This window comes from Coffea arabica, chromosome 10c, assembly GCF_036785885.1.
Source record: "Coffea arabica cultivar ET-39 chromosome 10c, Coffea Arabica ET-39 HiFi, whole genome shotgun sequence".
NCBI classification, from domain to species: Eukaryota; Viridiplantae; Streptophyta; class Magnoliopsida; order Gentianales; family Rubiaceae; genus Coffea; species Coffea arabica.
The window spans coordinates 48943343-48968176 of NC_092329.1; the positions used below are offsets into that span (position 1 = coordinate 48943343).

General features: G+C 35.3%; 1 protein-coding gene across 6 annotated transcripts; it reads right to left on the reverse strand.

Annotated features, from left to right (window-relative positions):
• Positions 1 to 9652: 9652 nt before the first annotated feature.
• Positions 9653 to 19088, reverse strand: LOC113714585 (pentatricopeptide repeat-containing protein At1g77405). 6 transcript variants are annotated; one of them, XR_003453747.2, is made up of 3 exons: positions 10705 to 16900; positions 10475 to 10563; positions 9653 to 10109 (listed from the first exon to the last, which is right to left on the reverse strand). XR_003453747.2 is itself a non-coding variant. In XM_072068990.1 (3 exons), the coding sequence occupies exon 1, from the start codon at positions 18922 to 18924 to the stop codon at positions 17542 to 17544; it is 1383 nt and encodes a 460-aa protein (XP_071925091.1). In that variant the 5' UTR covers positions 18925 to 19088; the 3' UTR covers positions 9653 to 10109; positions 10475 to 10563; positions 16907 to 17541. The 6 variants fall into 6 exon arrangements, 4 of the variants coding, with proteins under 4 accessions (XP_071925091.1, XP_027094301.1, XP_071925093.1 ...); XR_003453746.2 differs by having other exon boundaries at positions 9653 to 10115; XM_072068990.1 differs by lacking the exon at positions 10705 to 16900 and adding an exon at positions 16907 to 19088.
• Between the last annotated feature and the right edge of the window lie 5746 nt (positions 19089 to 24834).

Consider the following 24834-nt stretch of genomic DNA (forward strand, 5'->3'; position numbering starts at 1 on the left):
CTAAAAACCTTTCCTTGATCGTTGGGTCAACTCCAATAACTATTTCTAGATGACTCTTGCAAACGATTACTTGTATTCTAGTATACATTTCTCTATAAAGAGTTATGATTTTCTACTAAATATCATATCTAAAACCAGTTAAAGCCGTGTTCCATGCCAGAAATTCTTCTTCTCTTACATATGCAATTACGATTCTTCACACAATAGAGATTCCAAGTTACTGCTGAAGAGGGTGACATTGCAATTTTTACTAACTTGTATTTAATTAGAGAGAAGTCAACAATTGACCTTTACGAGGTATGATTAGGGAACCATAATTTCTTAGTTGATCATTTCATATTGTTTTAGTAAATTAGACATTTAAACAAGTTTTTGACTTCTTCAAATTATATTTTATAACCCATCTAATCTAGTCGTACAAAACTTAAACTACCAAAAAATTATTATCTTCCACGAAAATGACGTAGTCATCGATCGAAAGCACTTAAATTGTACTTGAAGTAAAAGCCACAATATTGAAAATATAAAAATTGCTTAGCCTCAATATATTTTATTTAATTAAGGTGGAAAGTATCCCTACCATTGTATCATGGTCCTAGCAAAGTACGACACACAAAGGGAAACACACGGAAAATAAAAGACAAGAAAAAAAAGGTGGAAAAAAGAAGTGAATTTTTCGACTTTGCTCACTACTGATTCACAAATAACAGTGTTTCATTGATATGATGTTTAGGATATTTTTTTTTATCAATAGCAAATTCTTGAATCCCTAGCAAGTGTAAATTACATTAATCAGGGAAACTGATCCTGCTTGGGTGGTTCCAATGAAAGTTTTGAAACCGAGACCGTTCATTGATCTGGAAAAATGATTGGGTTAAGGGTCACTGTTTCAACCACTGAGTAAATTGTGATTAACTCATGACATCATAAATATATCATAAATATTATTAATAAATATTAAACATCTAAAAATGTGCAAATATTTGTAAAAACTTCAATAATAATGTTAAAAAGAATCACTTCAATCCTTATTCTAATCTTTTACGTATTACTTGTTTGAAATTCAAGAATAATTTTTATAAGTAAAAGGTAAAAGAAATATAGAATAGCATTATTATCTACATCTTTAATTTTTTACATTTTTAATTTTCCTAAATTATATGATAAGTAGTTTATAAGATAGGAATAAAAATAAATAGAAGGCAATGACAAACAATTGAAATGCACTAAAGAGTTAACATAATTAATATTAGAGGTGGCAATTCCTGACACGACCCGAAAACACGACACGAACCTAACACGAAATTAATGTGTTTTGGTTGAGGTTTTGAGAGTTCGGGTCAGAATCGGGTCGAACCCGATGAACCCAAAAAGAAAACAGGTCAATTTCGGGTCAACCCGTGGTGACCTGATATGACCCGATGTGACCCGTTTACGAATTAAAACTAATTTAATAAACATAAAAATTATTTTATCTAACTAAACTAAATCATTTTTTTTCCAAAGGCATTAATTACTTAATCCTAAATGAATTTATTTAACTTGTGTGAAGTTAAAATTATTATATTTGGACAAATAATATATTATGTTATTTTTTACTTTTATGCTGTTTTAATTTATTTTATATTTGGTTTGGGATAAAACACTTTTATGGTGTTTAATTTATTTTAGATTTGGTTTGAAATTATTTATTTAAATTTTTATTACTTGATGATGTAATTAATTTTGTGAAAAATTGATTTTATTAGAAATTACAGTGATAAATTAATAAATTAAAATTAAGTTTCGGGTAATTTCGGGTCTACCCGCCAACCCGAAATTTTCGGGTTCGTGTCAGGTACCCTGACCCGTTTCGGGTTGACGGGTCGGGTTCGGGTCAGCAGATTCTTTTTTATACTTAAGCCTCAACCCAACCCGCCAACCCGAACTCGACCCGATTGCCACCCCTAATTAATATGCTATATGCAGCCAATGTTAGACAAAAGTTAAGATATCATTATGAGAGAAAGAGAGAAGGAGGAGTAGAAATAAGGTAATAATTGTTCATACCTAAATAATTGGAGACAATTATGCATGGGTAATTGGTAAGGTTTATTTTTGGAGTGTCATTGAATGAGATTGGTTGACCAAATTAAAAATTTTTTTTGGTTAATTAAAGTTGGATAAGGAACTGGCCGGGTTAATGAAAATTGTTTCGGTTCAACGGTCCAACGGTCGAACCATTCGGGCTAACTGATTTTCACAAAAGAAGGTGATTTTTAACCCCTCTGGATTTGGGGCATAACCCAACCCGCTCAACAGCCCGATCGGCTATTCAACCGGTCCGACCGGACGGTCCGAGTGGGGTTTCAAAACCTTGGTTCCAATGTCCAGAGCTAGAAGATCAGTAAATACCAGATTGTAGCCTTATTTAACAAATCACTATGCGTAGAATTCAGCCACCTATCGCATCACAAAAACTGGTATTTTAACCCCTGCATTAGCACGGATATTTTTCAATTCGATTGGTTACGAACCTATGAAAGGGAAAATAATTAAAAAAAGAATTATCAATGATAAATTTTATATTTTCTTCATATTTATTTCAAAAAATTATATCATATTCATAATAGTTAATTACCTATAAATTTAAAATTTTTATATTATAAAGTGCTAATATTCATCAAATAAATTGCAATGCATAAAAAAATACATATTTTCTTTCAGATAGTTATGAAATTTTAACAATGATTGTATACTTACAACTACATATTTTTTCTGAATTAAACACAAAAAAATGCAGCAATCCATTTTACCTGAACGAATTTTCAGTTTCTAGCGAAGTTAATAAATTTGCTGATGCAACGACCTAAAAACACACTAAACAGAGTTACAATATATGGATAAACAAAACCATCTTTTATATGCATTGCAAGAGATCAAAACTGTTAGAAGAGAGAAAATTCATAAGAAAAACTGATTGGAAGATAGTTAAATATTAAAATGGGTAAAATCAAGTATTCATTGACGAATTAATTCTCATCAATTAGACGTCGCATTTAGAAGACAGAAAATGATTGATTGCTTATATATACACACACATACATACATACATATCTACATGGTCAAAAGAAAACACGGGGACAATGACAAGTGAAATTGACGAATTTTGTTCATTACAGATACAGAGGGAAATAAGTGTATATGATGTTTAACTTCTAACTTTTCGTCTATACCAATAGAAATTCTTGAATCACTGCAAGGTTAATTAGAATAATCAGGACATGAGTGTTGCCTTGTATCTAGAGGTAACAGATAAATTACGGTCGTGACTATCCAAAAAAAAAGGAAAAAAAAAAGAAATATAAAGAAACATCTTAGCTTGCTTAAAAACAAAAGCGTTTTGCTTGAAATATCCTGCTGAATATCTCAATTTTAACATTCTTTTAATCTGTAATAGTATAAGTTTGTTTTGTTCATTTCTTTATTGTTTGGAAAATTACTTGTTTTATAATTTTTTTTTTTTTGGTTGACAAGGTACTGCTGTCACTATTGTATATCATTGTCTTTAGTTAATTAGAATTTAGAAGTCTATCCATGTATTAAGTGACTTGAAAACTACCACTATCCACTGAAATTCCGCAAACCATTTCACTTGTAACATTAATCACTTCTTTCTTCCATTAGCATTTGAATACATCAGGTGAAACAACTAAGAATAGAATTTGATTAAGTTTGATCATCTACGAGCAAATAGTAGATCTACCTAATTCATTTGACAATTTGGAAAAAATGTACGAGTGTAACTGCAATTTGTGCCTTCAAAATCTGAGTTTCAAGTTTGGCAACCATATAACAAAGGCAATTGGAAATCTATATATATATATATATATATATATATATATATATATATATACATATATACATATATATATATATATATGTATATATATATATATGATCAGGGATTAGGTCCAAAGGTAGCTGGTCAGTGCCCTTAAAAAAACACTTAATTGAAAAGATTACGGTGTGTAGAAATTATGCTGCATATCACATCATTGATGTTCTTGTATCTGCAAGAGTAATATGCTTTTGGTTTATTGATTTGTATTCTGTTTTGAAAGTTTTATGTGGAATAGAGTGCTGTTTACTAGTTATTGAGTCCGTAATCTTTGATGGCATTTAATTGTCTTTACTTAGGGTGCTGTAAAGTCTAAACTAACTTAGGATTTACTATCCAATGAAATTTTACAAACCATTTAACAAGTAGCAATTTTCTTTTCTTTCTTCTATCAGCACTTGCATACATCAGCTCAACAACTAAGAATTTGGCTAAGTTAAACATTCTATGAGCATTAAAATGGATACCAATTCATTTTCTTTTTTTTTTTGTTAATCCTCTCGAATCTCTTCGTATCTTTTCTACTCTTAACTACTAGATCCATAATTTAAATCTTGAACTTGACAGAAAAAAAAATCTAAATACTCTGTCTTGATCACTGGACCAACCATCACGATTATATACCAATTCAGTTGACAAATTGGCACAAATATATAATGCAACTTCAGGTTATGCCTTCAAAGTCTAAGTTTCGAGTTTGGCAACAAAATAGCAAATGCAATTGGAAGAATATCAAACCCCTTCCCCACATCCCCCCGGGCGCCGCCGCCACAAAAAAAAAAGTAAGAATGAAAGTAAAAAAATTTGTCTTCAGGCTACATTATTCGACAAATTTCCAGCTAGCCAGAAGTAGTTCCACTTGTAGCCTGGAAATCCAGCAGCCAGACTGCCATTTAAAGCTGTCCCAGCATATACTTTGCAGGGTTTGTTGACTGGGACATAGTTTGCTACTTTTTTGTTATGAGAAAAACTTAGAATATGGTCAATTAGGTCGGCACAAAATTGTTCCTTTCACATTTTTATTGAAGCAGCCAATTCTATTTCAATTTCTCCATGACAACTGTTAGGCTAATGAGTAAAAACTTGTGTCTTACATTGATGCGAAGCAATTAATATGTAAGTAAGGATCCAAGACCTAATAATTTAAAATTTTGGATCAAAATTGGATTCCTGACTTATGATCTAACCCTTGTATCCGAGAAGGATCCAAGAGTTGGATCCTATCAAGTGGTATCATTTGTTAAGAAATTGAGTTAATTTCTTTTAGATAAATTTTTTGTTTTGTGTGGAAGTAATTAGTTTTTTAATTAGTTTTAGTTACTTGAAATAGTAGCCAAGGAATATTCTATTTAGTTTAGAATTAGAAGTTATTTCCTATTCTGTATAAGTATAGGAATTAGAATTGATTTCTTACTATTATTTGAGTTATGGCCAAATAATGTTCTCTATAAATAAATGGATTAGCATACTACACAAGTGACACACAAGGGCATACAAGAGGCGACATGTAGCCTTATACATGGGGTGGTGAGAGATGGTTCTTGGAAGATGAGAGATGGTATACAAGAGTTGGATTTGGGTTCAAATTGTATTCTTATATAGGATTTTCCTCTCATAATAAATAACGGATTTTCTTTCCGTGGACGTAGGCTCAATGATGGAGCCGAACCATATTAAATATTGTATGTCGTTTATCTTTAATGCTTGTGGCTTGTTTCTCATTAAATTGTTGTGTACTTGATATTTCAATAGTTGTTTGTTCCGCATTTGGATTCTAATGAGTGGTATCAGAGTTTCACATTGCGAGATTGGGCAATAAAGCAAAGTTTCGTGGTTGGATTCTAGTTAACTATAGAGATCAAGTGGATTGGTAGCTGTTACTTATTGAACAATTTAATGAGTGGTATTCTTATTTCAATTGTTTGGCAAAAAGCATTGATGGTGAAGGATGGAAAGTCGAAAAGCATGAAAATACTTGATAGTAAATTTAGACAGGTGATTCAAGGGTCAAGAAAAGATAGAGTTCAATATTGATTTTGGACATGAATCGGTGGAGACTTTCTCACACCTTCAACGGTTGATATTTCATCCTGGTGGATTTTAGATTTTGGTTATGTTCTTTGGATGGTGTGACGCGTGTTCCAAAGAAACAAAAAAAATCTAATTTTCATGTGCCAGAAGACTCTGACAGTTACGAATTTTTTGTTTTAGGTGGAGTTTTGAAAATCACACGTGGCGAGACAGTCCCGAGAATGGGAAGAAGTATGGTGATTTTATTACTTGGTTGCCTCAATGGTTAGGCTTAGAGCTCACAGAAGGGGATCTCTAATTGCAAGTGGTGGTAAGAAGAAATCCTGCAAAGGGAGATGGTGAATTGAGACACCTTTTCACGAGTCAACTGGAGGTTGGACTCGGGATAATTACACATATTCATTTGCCGATTGAATCAATTTGGTGTCAGGACTGTATTGATTCAGGTGTGTAGTTCGGTACTATATTATTTGGTAGTTGAAGGCAAATGGTTGTTAAAAGAAATTTTCGCCAAGGTAAAGATTTGTTAGGAAATTGGCTTAATTTCTTTTAGGTAGATTTCTTGTTTTGTGTGGAAGTAACTAGTTTTCCAATTGATTTTAGTTACTTGAAATAGTAGTCAAGAAATATTCTATTTAATTTAGGATTAGAAGTTATTTCCTATTCTATACAAGTATAGGAATTAGAATTGGTTTCCTATTATTTTTTGGGTTATGACCAAATAATGTTCTCTATAAATAGATGGGTTAGCATACTATACAAGTGACACAGAAGGACATACAAGAGGCGACATGTAGTCTTATACATGGGGTGGCAAGAGAGGGTTTTTGGGAGATGAGAGATGGTATACAAGAGTTGAGTTTGTGTTCAAATTGTATTCTTGTATAGGATTTTCTTCTCATAATAAATAATGGATTTTCTCTCCGTGGACGTAGATTCAATGGTGGAGCCGAACCACGTTAAATATTGTGTGTCGTTTATCTTTAATACTTGTGTCTTGTTTTTCATTAAATTGTTGTGTACTTGATATCTCAATAGTTGTTTGTTCCGCGCTTGGATCCTAACAACAACTAGGGATGTTGATAGCTGATATATTTCCTATTTATATAAGAAAGTTTTCTGTATTAGATTAGTACTGCATTATTGTTTTCAGAAAAGCTTAAAGTGGATTTAAAAGAAAAAAAAAAAGAAAAAAGAAGCTCAATTTAGTTAGTAGCGGCATTAATATTTGTAAACTTCTTAATTCGAGCATCAAATCCTGTCGCTTCCCCTTTCATCTTGTAATTCTCTTGAAGAGCCTATGGATCATATAATTCAGCAAGATCTTTATTAAATGGTGCATGAACTCTATGGAGATCGATTAATGTCTTTGAAAAAGTTAATAATTATCCTCTCAAGAAAAAATTGAATTTTAACAAATTGGATGTCTAAACATGGACTTTTATCCAGATTGCAAGACAAGTTAAGAATAATTTTAGGACGTTCTCGAAAATTAGAAAACTTAAACCAAATAATTATTATTATCTTACTTGAACCTCAAAACGTAAGAGGTACGGAGCCAATATAATTACAATTTACCTTTAGATAATTAATCAACACGTACGACAAAATTGCGCTTAATTTTTTTTTATTGACAATTATGTCATAGCATAAGCCTATTTTGGGATTCTTTTCAAATTAGTAACTGGGCAGTCAACTACAAATCAAGTATTTTGATTGATAATTCATTGATCCAAAAATAAAAAGCAATTTTACAGGCAACGATGGCAAAGGCAGTATAGTGAAAACCTATCTTTTGTAAACTGGTAGGAGGAAACGCCTTCAGAATTTTAGTTACACAGAGATGTTGTCGTCTTTGCAAAAAAATACACAAATATTAGGTAACTAAATCTTTCTTGAAGCAATAAATAAAAGTCACTTGTGAAAAGATCTTTAAAAATTGGAATATATGATTGCAACTGCTGTACCGTATGAAGCATGGTTGGCTACTTTTCTTTGTATCTATCATTTCTGTGTCAAGGCTTAAAGCAATTCCTGGTCAGACAACAAATAGATAAATTGTTTTGTCAAAATAATAATGACTATCAATCATTGTGTGGAATAAAGATTTGAATCTAATAAGCATCACAAATATTCTTTTTTAATTATCCCATGAAATTCTTGTGTAAAAATACTCCAAGCTCGTGACATTGAAAACATGTTATTGAACAATTAAATGATTCCAGACAGATTATATACCTTTATTTGGACAATTTTGTTAAACAAATTAAATTACTTTGCAATTTAACAATTGAGTTTATAATGGTGTTACCCTCATTCCCATAAACAAATGTATGCCTTTTCTTTTCTTGATTAACCAAAAAATTTGTGTAATATTACACAAAAATAAAAACAAATAAAAGAAGACTATAGTTAAAGTCATTGGAACCATTATATCTTGTTATAGATCTCTTTCCCTCCCCCCCCCCCCCCCCCCCTTTTTCAATTAGATTAAGTGGCTATGGTAAGTAACTAAATATTGTGAGATTTCCTCCCTCACTTAGAGATAGGGATGGCAATAGAATTAGATGCCTGCAGAGGAGGCATTCCATTGTAACAGTAGTATTCCACTGTTTTAAATCTGGTTATAGTTGAAATGCAGATTATTCAGGTTCAGGTCCGGGCGATATAGATAAACATCAAGTTAAAGTCAAGGGCTGTTTGCACTCAAAATATCGTAGTTCTTGCTGGATATCAAATAGCAAAGGCAATTGGTTGGATATCAACACCCCTTCCCCTCCTCCTTCCCCGGCCGCCAAAAAGGGAAAAAAAAAAAAAAAGCTGCATACATTTGACAAAATAGCGGCCAGCCGGAAAGAGTTCCGCTTGTAGCCTGAAACCCCACCGGCTAGTCGGCCATTTAAAGCTTGCCCCAGTGTATGCTTTGCAGACTTTGTTGATGAGAACATAATTTCCTACTTTTTTTTGTCATGAGAAAAACTTAGTAAGAATAGTCGGCACAAAACTGTTCCTTTCATATGTTTATTGAAGCAGCCAAAGGACTTTGGCTTCGTTTGGATTGATGAATTTAACGAAGGGTTTGAAATCCAACCAAATCGCTTTAGTTATTCAGATGGATTAAGAAGCATTTGACTTTATAATTCGTCAATTATCAAAATGCGTTTTAAATACTAGAACAGATAGTGATTTACAAATTCAAATGCTTTCTAAATAATCTAAACAACTAGAGGAATTTGAGAGAATTTCAAATCCTCCGTTAAATCTCTCAATCAAGACACACAGCACACACAACTGCAGGAGCTTAATAGCTAATATATTTCCGATTTATACAAGAAATGTTTCTGTATCAAATTAGTACAGCATTATTGCCTTTAGACAAGCTTACAGCAGAAATTTTTTTTTTTTTTGAAAAAAAAAAGGCAACTAATCTGATCGTACGAGAAGCTGTCAAATCGTTCCAAATGCTCAATTGGCTAGTAATGGTAGATAAATCATGTATAGTTATTAATTCGAGTACCAAATCCTCTCACTTCCCCTTTCACCTCTGTAAGTCCCTTGAAGGCCCGATGCATGGATCATAATAATTATGGTAATCTTTGTAAAATGGTATTCGATCGTTAATGTCTGTGTAAAAGTCAATAATTAGCCTCTCCAAAAAAAAAAAAAAAAAAAGTGTGTAATACTACACAAAAATTAAAAAAAAAAAAAACAAAGAAAAGAATACTCTTATAGGCAAATTCATTGGAAGTGAATGAAGCCCATTATCTTCTATTTTGAGATTTCCTCCCCAACTCAGAGAGAGACAGCACTTAGTTGCCCTATAAAAATCATCATAAATCATGTCATTAAACGTAATCTTCTATAATAGAACCCTTTGTAATTCTTAATTTTGCTTTCCTTTTCTTCTTCTTCAACATTTCAACTAGGCTTTGCTCTTTCTGCCCTAAAATTTCACAAGAAATGCAACTTGAGATCAGGGCTGTATCAGATAAATCAAGCCCTTTGCATCTATGATTCCATCCCCTCCCACAAGCTCTTCCAGTCTTGCACCATCTTAGTCCTCCCTCTTCCAGTCTTCAGCTAACCATCCCACAAGCTCTTGACCAGGTCACTCCCTCTGGACTCCATTTAATAAAGGTTAGTGCTTAGTTCATGATCCACAAGTTCACACCCACTTCCATCATCAATCATGCACCAACTGCAACTATAAAACAAACCAGTAAGTCCCAAATCTTGTGTCATATGTGCCACTTGCCACATTAAGTATTCAATTCTAGTACATACACATGATCAAGCACAATGACAATCTGACTTCAAAACCATATGTTAGCAAGTGCCATGAAAATCACCTACCCAAAAAAAAAAAAAGAAGAAAAAAGAACCATGAAAATCCGACTTTGAAGCATCAGTACTATTTTCCGATCCTATCGGCTTAGGGACCACTTTCTCCATCAGCAATGCAAAATGTCAATGCTTATGACCATGACAGAATCTCAAATATCATGGTAGCTCTGGTAAAATTAAACGACTCTACCTCATATGAGAGTACTGATGTGACCGTACCTATCTTCACACAATCTTGATCAAGTACAGTCCTCAAAATTTTTAACCAACACTCTGACCGTACGGGAGTGGTTGACAAGTAGACTTCCCTGCAGAGAGAGTTTTTAACTTTGAAGATATACTTATATAATCCTTGAATAGATGAAGCATTAGAGATAAGACAACAGTATGCTATCCAATTGTCATGCTAAATTAAGAAATGATTTCTCAGTAAGTACAAAACTACTCACCACATAAGCTGCAATAATTTATTTCACATGACTTGATCTTTGAAGAGGATGTGAACCGTACAATGAATTTGAACTACCAAATTGTTGCAAGGTTGCTGTCAGTGTCAGATTGGTTTAAAGAAGCCAATCCAAACACCTAAGATTGGTTATAACTTCCCTTTTCACCACCTAAAACCATTTCACAATTCCATAGGGCTCAGGCTAAAGCATGTTAAATGTGAGACCCTGAAAACAAAAATATTAACACCTGCTACGAGAACACTAGAGCTACCATACCAACTTTTGTTAAAAATCATAAAACAAAAATTTTCATTTCAAGGAATAACGCATCAATTTGTCTATCTCAAACTATGTGGGTATAAAAGGCTGTCCATGAGCCACTAAAATGACTACGCCCATCCAAGGTGAGGAAACCATAACGAAGACCACAAACCACAAAATCAGACAGCAATAGGATATTAATAACAAACACGTTTAGAACAAGAATTTGAAAAATTACAGGCAGTGGAACAACTGATATAAATCAAAGTATCAAAATGTACAAGATCCAACTCTTATAGAGATGCTATTCTTATGACTTTTTTTTGGTGGTTTTTATTTTTTGGAGAGAGAGAGAGAGAGAATTGATCAGATGCATGAACTACAAAACAAGCAAGTTCTTTGGAAGGACTTGGGTAGGGTAGCAAATGATATCAAGAAATGTGGGTTCAAGACTTCAAAAGCAAGTAAGGCAATACAGGGACCATAGAAGAAAAACTTTTCTTCTTTGAGCACAAGGAAATTAACTGCAGAATCTCTACTTTTCATTTCCCTATTGTGTGGTGCAGACATAATTGGCAAAATGCTGATTTCACCAACTAAAGCCAGGGTCTCAACATAGGTCAAAAAGAATAGATAGGTCAGTTCATAGTTTTATTTACCCATCTCCATGCTTCTTTTTCTTAACTGCATCCATCCAAGAGTAGGAGTCCATTAGAATCTTACCTTGCAATCTCAACATATGACTCTGTACCCAGCAGTGTCGTTTCTCAAACTAACCTTTTCAACTAATTTACCAACTTGAACTGCTCCAGAACCTCAGAACCCATTCCACTCTGGTTTCTCCAGGACACAGAGGTGTACTTACACATATCTTGATTTCTTCTTTCAAAAGATGAGCTAAGTTTTTAAGAGTCCTTAATTTTTTGAACCTGGGCTGTAGCTGAGTAAAGTAAACAATAGGTTCTTGCAAGAACATAAATTCCACGTGCATAAATAAATCATGAAAGGCATTTAATTTAGTAATTTAACTGCTAATTCACATCAAACTTCGATTCCAGGAACTATCAAATTTAAAATCATACAAGCACATAATAAGCATTATTCTAAAAAAAAGATACTAACTAGCATATAAAAGTCACCAGTAGTGCATGAAATCAAAATCCTAAATAGTGGTGCCTAAACTTGCAAATAGTATTAGGATGAATCTTTTCTACACTGTCAGCGTTGGATAAATGACAACTATGCAAAATTTGAATTTGAAATTGAGCTTTTGCACACGTCATTAATCCAACGGTGATAATGTATACACTATCAATGTATATAAGATTTACTCATAGTATTATTGTCATCCTTTTGTCTGCAGCAATCCTGGAATTTTCCCAACTTTTAGCCACAGCAGGACTTCAAAGGCTGGTATAAAGTGGAGAACCAATTATGAAAATGCAAACTAATTTATAGACACAGTCACATATCTAGTATAGCCAGGACCAGAGTTTTATGCTCTTTCTGCACGTAAAACAAACAACAAGCAAGCTTTCACTGGTGTAATCGGAACAGCAACATGCATATAATACATGTAACCATAATTTCTCTCTCCAAAAAGTATTTTGACATACAATTCTGGTTAGATTATCATCTATGGCGATCAGTAATTAAATAGATGAAACACATGGAAGAAAAGTAAACAATTACATACGACCCCACGACTTACATACATGAGATTTTCAGTAACTTAAGCATTGGGGAGAGGTCAACAAATAGGTTTGACTTGGTTGTTAAATCCACATACATAAGTTTCGCTATCATACATGTACACATACCCAGAGATATTTTGCCATTTTATACAGATATTTTAGACAGAGATGTGGTATCATAACTGATTATCCCAGTCTCAAATAAATATTCAGAAGTCCACCAAATACCACAAATTTAATATACCTTATAGTATGTATTTTGCTTCAAACTATGTCCTCTTAAAAGTATCCTCTTCAAATACCAATTCTATCTATTAATCCCATAAACCATTCTGCTGGTTAAATAACTACATAATAAACAGCGTGAATCAATAATGTGTCAAAAGCCATACCTATGCATATGCTCCACAGGTTTGGATTGGAAAAGAAAAAGAAAAACCACATTTGAGATTAGGTGCATCAGTCCATTAGACAAACTACTAACTTGCCTAAATTCATTATGTTCTTTAAAGTAATTGTACAAATTATGGAGTTATTCAATCCAATTGAGAGTTCATCGGGTATTTCAAGGCCAATGATAATTCATTGCGACTACAGGCAGAACCAGAGGTTGAGATTTTCTCTTCCACCCCCTCCCCCCTTTTTTTGTGGTGGGGGGGGGGGGGGTTGTTTGCAGGGGGAGAGGCGCTACACAGTAAAGATGTAATACTTGAGAGGGCACCCTTACAAGTTTGTAAAAAATTCGTGGGACAAAAGATAATACTTACAAGGATATGAATTGAAACCTTTTAATATTGTAAGGGGATTAAAAAGGATTTCCAAAATCTTGGGCGGCCAAAGTTTAATATATAACCAAAAATTTTTAATATTTTAAGGAGATATAGAAGAATTTTTAGAATCTTGTAGCAGAGGGAGGGGGGCCTGCCACTTTGCCCCCCTTTACATCCGCCAGTGACTCAGACAATCTACTGCAAAGGCAGTTCAAGATGGTAAAGTGCATTTTCCCTGATACTTATCAAGAAGTTTACCATGCCAGCATCAACCTTGTCAAGGATGATCAAAGCAATATCATCATGGTTTACTGGTTTAGTGCACGATCAAGGAGTAACAAAGTAGATTCATTCATTCACGTATCTACAACCCATAAGATAGTATATATAACTGACAGCAGAGGGTAGAAACTGAATTATTAGATTTATGTATTGAGAGGTTAGGTAACCCTGAATTCACCTTTTCTTTTCAACATCTCCTCTAACTGCCTGTCATTTTACCATACCTATAATGCAAGAAGAACCAAAAAAGAAACAAAAGCAAGTGGGGCACCACAAAGTCTATTAATAGTTGTATATACAACATTTACAACCATGGTAATGACATATAGAAGAAGGGGTACTAATCCGACACTGATCAAGAGCTAACAAAGAGCCTAATTTGTAAGCCTAGGTCACACCACTTTCATGCCATGTGCTTTTGAGGAGCAAAGGACCAACATGGACAACTCCTAACATGACTCGAGACCAAATCCTGGCATTAACAGAAAACGAGCTTTTGTGCTTTGACTTCCTTTGCACTAGCTATAACCTTTTCAAATTGTGTATGATCAACTTGAGATTCATATCACAAAATCTAGCACTACTGGTAACAATTGTGGACAAAAATATCAGGCATTACAAGATTTCTTTTCTTTTATTTCTTTTTTTTTATTCTGGAGGGTGGTGGGAAGGTGGAAGGGAGCAGGAGGGAGGAGGATTTTGGAAGGGACTGTCTGAAATATTCAAATCTTCTTTGTGCATGTGTAACTTTTTCAAACTTGGTGGCACAGGGCTCCAACACTATCTGTAGCCTTTGGTCCTTGTCCCCTTTGAAAGAGATGCTATTTCAGTCTACCAAACCCATACCCTCCTAGGATTGGACCACAATTGGGCAATCATAAAACCATGAAAAACCTAGTAACAATACTTGGTCATTTGCATTTGACTCTAATCTGCCTATTTCAGCCTGCTAAAGATTACTTCAAACTGGTTCCATGCCCCCAACTTGCATTTCTTTCCTAACTACTGAGTCCAGTAAAAATCTTTTACGTAGATCAACCATCAAGGCAACCAGTTTCACTTTTTGTCCCTTAAAACTCTAAACAGAGCCCAAACTTATCCGAGGCCCAACCCTCCCCCCCACAAAAAAAAAAAATTTCCCATATATTTTACATTGATCAGAAGCTAAGTCTGGGGCCATCAAGAAGAAAAGACATAAACTTTAAAAAATTTCTTAACCTCATTTAAGATTTTCCAGCAGTCATTCTGTCAGTCCCATACTTATCTGCGATCAACCATTCTCCAGCATCCATCATATTTTACAGCTTGGAATTTAACTTCATGAAGCCCTCATTCCCTTGTGAATCTTTACAGTTATCAACCTCTGAGGAACTTTTATACAACATCAGCTTACATCAGCTCCCTGATTACTTATCCTTACACCATTAGAAACTGCATCACAATGAACCAAAACCGATTGTATTGACTCTTCACTGCATTCTTGGCAAGGACTAGCATAAGACTTTCAAGTTTTTAACTTCACTGGAGTTTAACTTCATGAAGCCCTCATCCCATTGTGAATCTTTACAGTTATCAACCTCTGAGGAACTTTTGAACTACATCAGCTTACATCAGCTCCCTGATTAGTTATCCTCACACCATGAATAGAAATTGCATCACAATGAACCAAAACTGATTGTATTGACTCTTCACTGCATTCTTGGTAAGGACTAGCACAAGACTTTCAAGTTTTTAAATAACTCCAGTAAGTGAATTGCGAGTTGTGGAAAAGTCCCTCATTACCCCTGCAGCTACAGAAAAATTCCAAAAAGCTTGATTTCACAGCAGAAAAACTGTCATGGTTGACAGGCAGAATTTGATTTATCCAAAAGACATGTTAAGAGAAACCCCAAATTTGGACTTTTATGGACTTTAGTGTGAAAACTTTAGACAAAAATACAACAAAAGAAGAAGAATAAATTGAAAAAGTACATCTTATATCATCACTATTCAATTTGGACAAAAATATACACATGTGCGACAAGTGTTGCAACCAAATGTCATTTAACATCCACAAAGAACAACGCTTTGCTACTTAGAAATACCTTTTCAGGCAATACAGTTTCTAGATAGGCTGCAATTTGCTACTAGGCCCATAGCCTTTTACAATTCCTACTCTTTCTACATCCAAACCAAAAAAAAAATAAAGGTATCAAAAAGTATCTGATACCTGAAACTTGTGAATCACAATGCCTTACCAACATCAAAAGAATAAGCCGTATAGGCATACAAAGGTCATGAGCCCATCTAGCATGCTCCAAATGTCTTCCCAAGGACAAGAAAGCCTAGCAATTCAGACCTAGAATGTGAATTTTGATTTACTCCAAAGTACTAATAAACTAGCATGTCAGTCTACTCTCAAAAAGTTTCTTAGGTACCTTACACTAAATTAAAACCCGAAACCAGAAGTATCCTGTATTTGCATATGGAAGATGCTCAGTAGTATGCCTGATATAAATCCTTCCAGAACCTAACTCTTCGTGAATCCATCTAGCAACATTGTACCTCAACAGCATCATTCAAATGCAAGCAATAAATAAAGATGAGCCCTGACAATCCCAGAATCTCCCAAACAAATTAATCCTCTTGATCAATGAAAGGAATCTTTAAGTCAATATGCAGACTTGTGATTGACAATCCATTACCCACAATGAAGAAGATTTCAACATCATAAGTTTATTTAAAAAGCAAACTGATAGGTTTGAGAAATGTTGGTCATTCATAAGTTTATATGATGTTTCGCATTAAAAGCTGACCATTTCTTATCCATATGTGAGATCCTTATGGGACACTTCAAATTGCATATTTCTACATACTTGCTTCCTGTATTACTATTGTAAAGCGTCACTCTTTAAAATGGTTTAATAGAACATATCTAGACATTATGAATTTGCTCCAGTTAATAGGGAAAAAGAAGAAACTAACAAAAGTCACAAAGTAGGAATGATGACAATATATAAGCTTCTGAATAAGGTATTCCACTGTTTGTGCTCATTGCATCTACATGAAAATAGCAATAGCTGAATGTACAAAAAGACATCCACTGAAAGTGCATAAGCACTATAATGCGCATAACTGACAAATGCAAAAAGATTTTAAAGAAATAGAAATTGTAAAAATATCTATAAGCAGAAAAATGCAGGGTCAAGGAATTACCAGCAATCAAAAACCCCTAAATCTTGAATCATTTTAGCAAATTCAGGAAGGAGAATCCACAAAAATCCATTCAATTAGACTTAAGAACCACGTATTGCCAAATCCACTACAAGGCAGTATCAATCTGGACCATCATTTATATTTCCAAGGGCACTTAACCCAGATTTAGGATCATCATTTTGAAGCCTTTGTTTGGTAATAGAAAATCTGCATTTTATGGGTTAACAGGTATATCTTCTCAGCTGCAATTTGCAGCAAATGACTTGAACGCAGTCTGCCCATAACATGCAAAAGAAGTCACACCAGTGTATGACAAATCAGAGTTTTGCACTTAGCAAGATCTAACATTTTCTGAAACAACAGACACAGCCACACTTCACTGCCACATTCACACCTATCTTGAGGGCAGAGGAGAGAGAAGCAAATAAAAATCCTGTCAAGGTGGTAAGTAACACAATCAAGCAGAAAACTGTTAGAGCTAAACCAATGCACAAGCAACAAGCAGAAGGGTCCTTGCCTTTGATTACTGAAATATTTGGCCCTGGGTTAAACAAATTTTAACAACCAAAAGTACATTGTATGTGACCATTGAAACTTATATCAGACAATAAAATCTCTATCCTTTTGTTTACACTTTACATGACATTCATCTCCAGACATTTCCATGGGTACAGATTGGTTTCACGCTTCAAAATTGGTTTCATCTTCATTACTTGAGTGATTCTGTTCTGAATACCCTCTTCAATTTTCTTGCAGTATTTTCTGTCTAAAACATTGATCTGACTTGAAGACTTTAAAGCATCTTGAACTAACGTATATGTATACTCTCTGGGAATTGATCCTTGCTCTACCAACTCAACTAGAAAATCCCATGCCTCCACAACCCTTCCTGCTTCACAGAAAGCATGAATTATCGGAGTATACGAACTAGTTGTTGGGGTTGCATGATTCAGTTCTTTCATTTTCTTCAGCATCTCAATTGCCCTATCAATTTCATTCACTGCACTGTAATACCTGATAAAAGAATTATAAGTAACCCTATTAGGCAAACAGCCTCTCTTAATCATATCATCAAGCAACTCCAATGCCCTCTCTATCCTATAAGTCTTACAGCATCCATTAATCAAACAATTATAAGTCACAACATCAGGAACAAACCCTTTAAACATCATTATACGAAACAAGTGATTCGCCTCCCACAAACGCCCCCTGGTGGCTTTCTTAACACCAGTTTCCATACCATATCTACAATAAGAACTAATCAAAATTGTATAAGTAAAGGTATCAGGAGGACATCTAAAACCTGGCAACTCCATTTGTTCCAACAAAAGCTTAGCTTTCTTAAAATTCCGAACCCTACAAAGAGCATGAATTATGGTATTAAATGCAACAACATCAGGCTTACAATGAAATTGCTTCATCCTATAAAATGCAGCCAATGCTTCATTAACCAATCCCTCTTCCCCCAAAACCTTAATGACACAAGTCATAATAGAGGTATTAACAATCCCTTTTCTTGACATCTTTCTAAGAAATTCCCAAAGGGGTTTTAAGCTATTCCCCTTTACCAAAACAAGGGCCATTTCTTTGCAAGTAAACTCACTGTGAATAAACCCAAAATGGGATTCAACCCAATAGTAAAAGTCAGTAGCTTTTTTCAATCCAAGATTGATTTTTTCTTGGTTTCTATGAGCAGCAGGGCCAAGAACGAGTATACCCTTTTGAGCTTTGAATGATTCAATCTTAAGGCTTCTTTGTCTCAGTGGTGCCCGGTGGCGAAAGCCCTTTTGACTGCCAATTGATCTCGGGGATTGAAACAGGAATCTTGGGATGAATCTTAGAACTTCAGTAACTGTTTCTGTTGTCCAAATTGGAATTTTGGCCTGTGGGGTGTTTTGCACTGAGGCTGAGGCTGAAATGCTTGTTTCAAAAGGTTGGTTTTTTATTATTGCAGCCAAAATTTGATTTACAAAAGGAGTTTGAGAGGGAGAACGATGAAGAGGTGCTGAAGGATTCATGTAGCAGTACTATTTCTTTGCCCCAAAAAAAATGGTAGTGATGATTCCTCCTCCGTTGGTAAAAGTAGTAGAACAGCCAAAAAAATGTAGAAGAACAGCCAAATGACCAAAAAGTGCCGTCGGGGCAAGGGGCAGTTGCACTGTTTAACCCGACGTGACTCTGAGGAAGCTGTGTTGGATGATAAGGTAAAATAAATTATAAGCAGGAAATATTGAATTTAAAATATTTATTATTTTTTTTTTTTTTACCAAGCAAGTTAAGACTTTTCGTGGTAATAAACTAACCGAAATCCCGAGGAAACCACAAAAGCCGGCAACTTTTGTGGTTCCTCAAGAGACTAATATACTACCCCAAATCCCCCTAACAACCCCGATGTGGGACTGAACCCCCAAACAGGGCAGCTGCTACTAGGCCTAAACTATATTTGAAAAAGAAAAAAGTCCGACTCCTGAGTTGGTGGAGTCGAGATATGGCCCCACCATTCTATTTTAGGATAAAATGATAATTCTAAACTTTTTTAATGCATTACTCAAATTTATTTGTACCCTATTTAAATTTATTTACACTATTTCAATTTGTTTACACCTTAAGAAATTTGGTTTATGATAAAACTTTTGAAATCCGTCCGTGTGGAAATTGGGACGGAGGGGTACGAGGCATCTACAACTGCCCGTGGCAATAATGTGTAATGTATACACTATAAGAATAAATGTAGACACTAATGTAATACTAGTTTATTTGTATCTCATGCAATGCACGAGGGTGTCCAGTTTTTGCTAAAGTTATTAGTTATGTGTGTGGAGTTAAAGAGTGGGTGTGTGCAAATTTGATGATGCAAGAGTTATAATTCAGAACACATAAGTACATTGTTTTATAGCAGTATGTACATGATCAAAAGTTGGTCATTACAGGATAGAAAGATAAAAAGAGTAGACAAAAACACTATTTACATTAGGAAAAGTAGATGCTTGCATGGTAGAAAACTAATGTCAACAGCTATTGCAAAGAGCAAAACATAGGTGGGGTACATGGTTTTAGACATAGTACAAAAAAAACACACTAAATTTGCATTTGGAGCATTTTAGACAGACATGCAACTTCACCAATTGCTTCCATGTAATATGGCAACAAAACCAATGTACCAGTAACCCAACTTTTTTTTTTTCGAAACGATAAGTACTTGTATTACTTGACAAGAACTTTACAAGTGCGAGCAAAGGCTCGATTGAACTTTACAAGCGGTGATTTTACCACTAAGGAAACCAAAATTCCTCATCCAAAATAATGTCTAAGGCATGAATACTAAGCTTGGAGCTTAGTTGAGTCTTATCTTTTCTAACTAGGCAAAAGGAGCACATATGAAACAATTCTCTTAGTTGAGTAATGTCATCAACCACAGTAGCTCGTAGAATGTCACTTACTCTGTTTGTGCGGATATAGTTGAGGAGTTGAGGACTTTGCACTTGGAATATCACTTCCGTTAATAGCTCTGCGGCAGCCTTACACATTGCCAATTTAAGTGTAATTGCTACATCCACCAGGTTTGATCCTGAACTTCTAGCCCGTATCGCCCAACCTCGGTGGAATCCTTGATCACCTTGTCTCAAACTTATTCCAATGCCTAGGCCATGATTGGCCATATCTGAAGTTACTCCAATCCTCACTTCCACTGTCCCATGTTCTGAGTCTAACTGCGGTATTTGTTGATGAAAAACTGATGTTTCCTCTGTGCTCTTCCTAGTTTCTTTTATATCTAGTTCCACCATCTCTAACCATTCCTGGCGTGTCTTTTGTATTGTCTTCCAAGGCTATTAAATTTCAGCTCATTCCTAGCTTTCCATATTTGCCATAGAATATGTACAGAAAAAGAAATGTGTTGCCATCCTTCTGGTCTGTTCCTGGCTTCTGAGATTGATGTCCACCAACTTCTAAAACTCCCATGTTGCTCCATCATTCCTTCCCATTGGACAGGGGCTAACTTCCAAATCAGTTTAGCTTCCCTGCAGTTCAAAAGAGTATGTTCTATCGTTTCCATTTCCGCTCCACATCTGCTACAAATGAGGTCCCCAATTTTGGTTCTACCGAACATAAGAGCTCTGATTGGGAATGCATCATTAAAGCATTTCCATAAGAATATTTTTTGTTTGTTTTGTGCTTCACCTTCAGTTTCCACAAGTCCTTCCATAGCCTTTGGGTTTGATCCTCCCCGCTTGTAGAGGTCTCCTTCTTGATTCTGTTGTGCTTCCTTTCCTCGTGACCCACTTGTAATTTATACCCAGAACTTACTGAATAGTTTCCATCAGTCCCATATATCCAGAAATGCCTATCTTCCTTCCCTGCTAGACTTATAGGTGTAGCCAGGATCCTTTCAGCATCTTGTGGATTAAAATTCTTGAAGACCAGATTAGTATTCCATGTCTTGTGACAGATCAACTCATGAACTTTGTGCAGTCCATTGTCCATGTCTCTCGTGGTAGTCACTCTTCCATTTAGATTACTCAGAATCCAGCTATCTTCCTATTTATTAGTGTTCATTCAATTACCAATCTTTCTTCTCGTTCCTAGATTCACCAGCTCTCTAGCACCCATAAGGCTCCGCCATATCCAAGATGTATTGTTGGGGACTTTGCATCTAAATATAGAGGTAGTTGGGAAGTATTTTGCCTTCATGACTTGACTAACAAGAAAATTAGGCTGAGTTATCAATCTCCAAACCTGCTTGCTGAGAAGTGCTGTGACGCCCCGAGGCAGAAGAAAAGGGAAAAATTTCTGGTGAATAGAGTTTTGTGGGAAAATCCGGCCAGAAGCCGTGCAAATTCCTTATATTTTTCTTAAAATTCCCTTTTCTTTGACAAATACCACTTTATAATGGCCATACTACTCAATCACCCCACAATAAGTGTCAATGAACCTAGAAAATAGGATTTTTCACTTCGGTTTCAAATTGAGCAAAATTAGGTTTTCTCGATTTTCTCGCCGGATGAATTTTCGGTATGGAGCAAGGATTAAATTTGGTGAATAAAAGTGACTTTTAAGTGAGAAATAATATGTGATTAGGAGAAATGAAATAAAGTTAGTGAATGGGAAGTAAAAACCCTAGTGCGGGTGTTTTTAAGGAAAACGGCGCGAACCGACGGGTCCCGCGCACTACCGTTTGAACGCACCACTGGACCACCACTTTCTTGCACCACAAGCTTATTGATATTTGAGCTAAAATATCTTCTTATATTACAGCTAAGGGGACCGAAATTTGTGGCTTATAAGCAAGGGGAAGAAAGAGAAAAAATTAGTGGCTAAGAATTGTCCAAGTGTTAGCCAAATTGTGGTCTTAATTAACTCTAACCTTCTTACTTCTTATAAGACAAAAATCAGCTTCATTTCTCTTCATTTTCTGCCAAGGGAGCCGAGAGAGGGAGAGGGAAGAACAAGAGTGAGCTTTCTTCATTTCTTCTTGATTCAAGCTACAAAGTGAGGAATCCAAAGAACTAAACCGATTAATCTTGTCTTTGAGGGGTTAGATAGTGTTTGGTAGTGAAGGTTTGGCAAGGGAAAGCTTGGGGCTGCCCTTAGTGATCTCTAACCAAGGTAAGAGAGCTTATCTCTCCAAGTTTTAGTTTCAATCTTGTTCAATTAAGTTTGGTAACTTGATTTTACGGTGAAATCATGGATGATTAACATGTTTTAGTAGTTTTCCCCTTTCTTATTTGATGAACTAGGGCTTGGGGAAATTCTACCCAAATTGTTGTAAGATGCTTATATGTTGCAATTGAGGTTTCATAAGGTGTTGTGGTAGTGATTAGACCAAGAAATTAAGGAAAGATTCACTAGAAACCGAAAATTTCAGAATCTGGAAAATTATTGCCAACTTTCTGTCCGAAATTTTAACTGTATGTTAGAGGCTGATTTGGCCTTGGGTCAAAGAAGGAAAGTTGTAGAGAATGGTATTTTATAGGTGCCTATAAAATTTCAGCTCAATCGGAGCAACGTAGGTCATGAAAAGTCCGAAATACCCCTACTGTTTCAATTGTTTCCCAGCAGTCCGTTTCTTCAGCTAAGTTCAGTTTATCGCATTTTTTGACCAGGATCCATTCTGATTTAGCTCTGGGTCAAAACATGAAAGTTGTAGTGTTCTGAAGTAGCTTTAAAATCCCTCTAAGAACACCTGAATTGGACTTTTGTACACTGAGTTATGTCCATTACAGTGTTCTGCATTTAAACAGCCGACGAATTGGTTTCTGGTTTAGTAATTCGAGAATTTGACTAAGTTACATTAGGAACTGGACTAAGTGACCTTCATGAATGTTGTAGCTCTGTGTCTTGGCTTCGAAACGGCGTAGGTTTCGTTTTAATCCGATAAGCGTAGCCTCGGATATGTTATTTCCGCATTTGTACGACAAATCTGTCTTGAACTAAATTGAATTTCTGCACTTGTACTTAATGCGATTCTTGTTATTATGATATTGTGAGCCTATGGAATGGCTCTTGACATAAATTGCTGATATGTATGATGTTGGGTTGTGTTTGAGAAAAACAATGAAACCTAAAAGGCTGGAAAATTAGGTAAACACAAAGGGCATACTGCCCGAATTTATACTCGAGGACTAGGAAACGAGACTTGTAACTTGTGTAAAGTTAAGTGATTATTACTTGAACTAGCAAGCACCTTTGCTACTTTGTTTATCGAGGGTTATACATTAGGACTTGGCCGAACTTGTACCCTTGAGGAAAAGACATAATGGCTAATGTAAACTTGTATTTCCTTGTACTTTCAACTCAAGTGTTATTTCCAAGTATCTATACTACAAAACCTTATGATTTGAAAAGCGAGCAAGTGTTTCACGAATGCCTTTCAAATGAATTTCAATTTGTTGATTCTTAATGAACGGAACGTTTAAGTTTCGAATCTTACTCGTGTTTCAAGTTCTCAAATTGAATTTTATCGCAGAGCTGGACTTCAAACCTGGAGTATAGTTGAACGTGAATACTTGAAACACTATATTTTGTGTGAGTGATCCCTCGACTGTCCCAAAGTTACTTTTGAACTAATTCTTGCATTTATTACTCCATTGCATATCATTTGGGGGTTCGGGTGTGTGCCATGACATAATTTGGCTCCAATGAGTTCCTGGAAAGTCTTGTGCTTAGAACCAATGTCTCCACTATTGTTTACACGTTCTTTGGAGCACGATGGCTCCTTACTTCTGTTTCATGGTTACATGATCTAAACGAGCATTGGATATTTAAGTACAAGAACTTCACTGGCTCACATGAGCAATAAATGAACATTTGATTACTGCATCATGACATCATATTAATACTTTATTGTGAAATATACTTGGCTGTTGATTTTACTGGTCACTCGCTGAGCTTCTAACTCACCCCCCCTATTATCTTCTTCTCCCCACAGGGATCGAGGTAAAGGAAAACCTTGTATTTGGATCTTTGTGTGGCTGGATGGCGTACATCTTGTATAGTTTAGTTTTGGTTTTGGTTTATGTACTTTTGGGCTTGTATAAATATTTGGAATTGAATCGGATGTAAATCTACATTTTCGCTTAGAACTAGTTTCCGCTTCGATTGTGACATGTAAATTTTGGAGAATATGATGTAAAAGTTGATTTTTATCTTGTAATTCATTCGAGGACTGTAGGGAATGACTGAGTCCTGGCGAGAGTTGGGCAGGCGGCCCGTTGACCCCTCTGGTTCGCCTTAGGGGAAAATGGGGTCGTTACAAGTGCTGCATTAAATGCCATCAAATCCTTAAAGCCTAATCCTCCCATGTTCTTGCTCTGAGTGAGCTTCCTCCAAGAATACCAATGTATCTTATTTTTTCCATTAGCCTCACCCCACCAGTAATTTGACATTAAGGAACTGAGATCCTTACATAACCTAGATGGGAGCTTGAAACA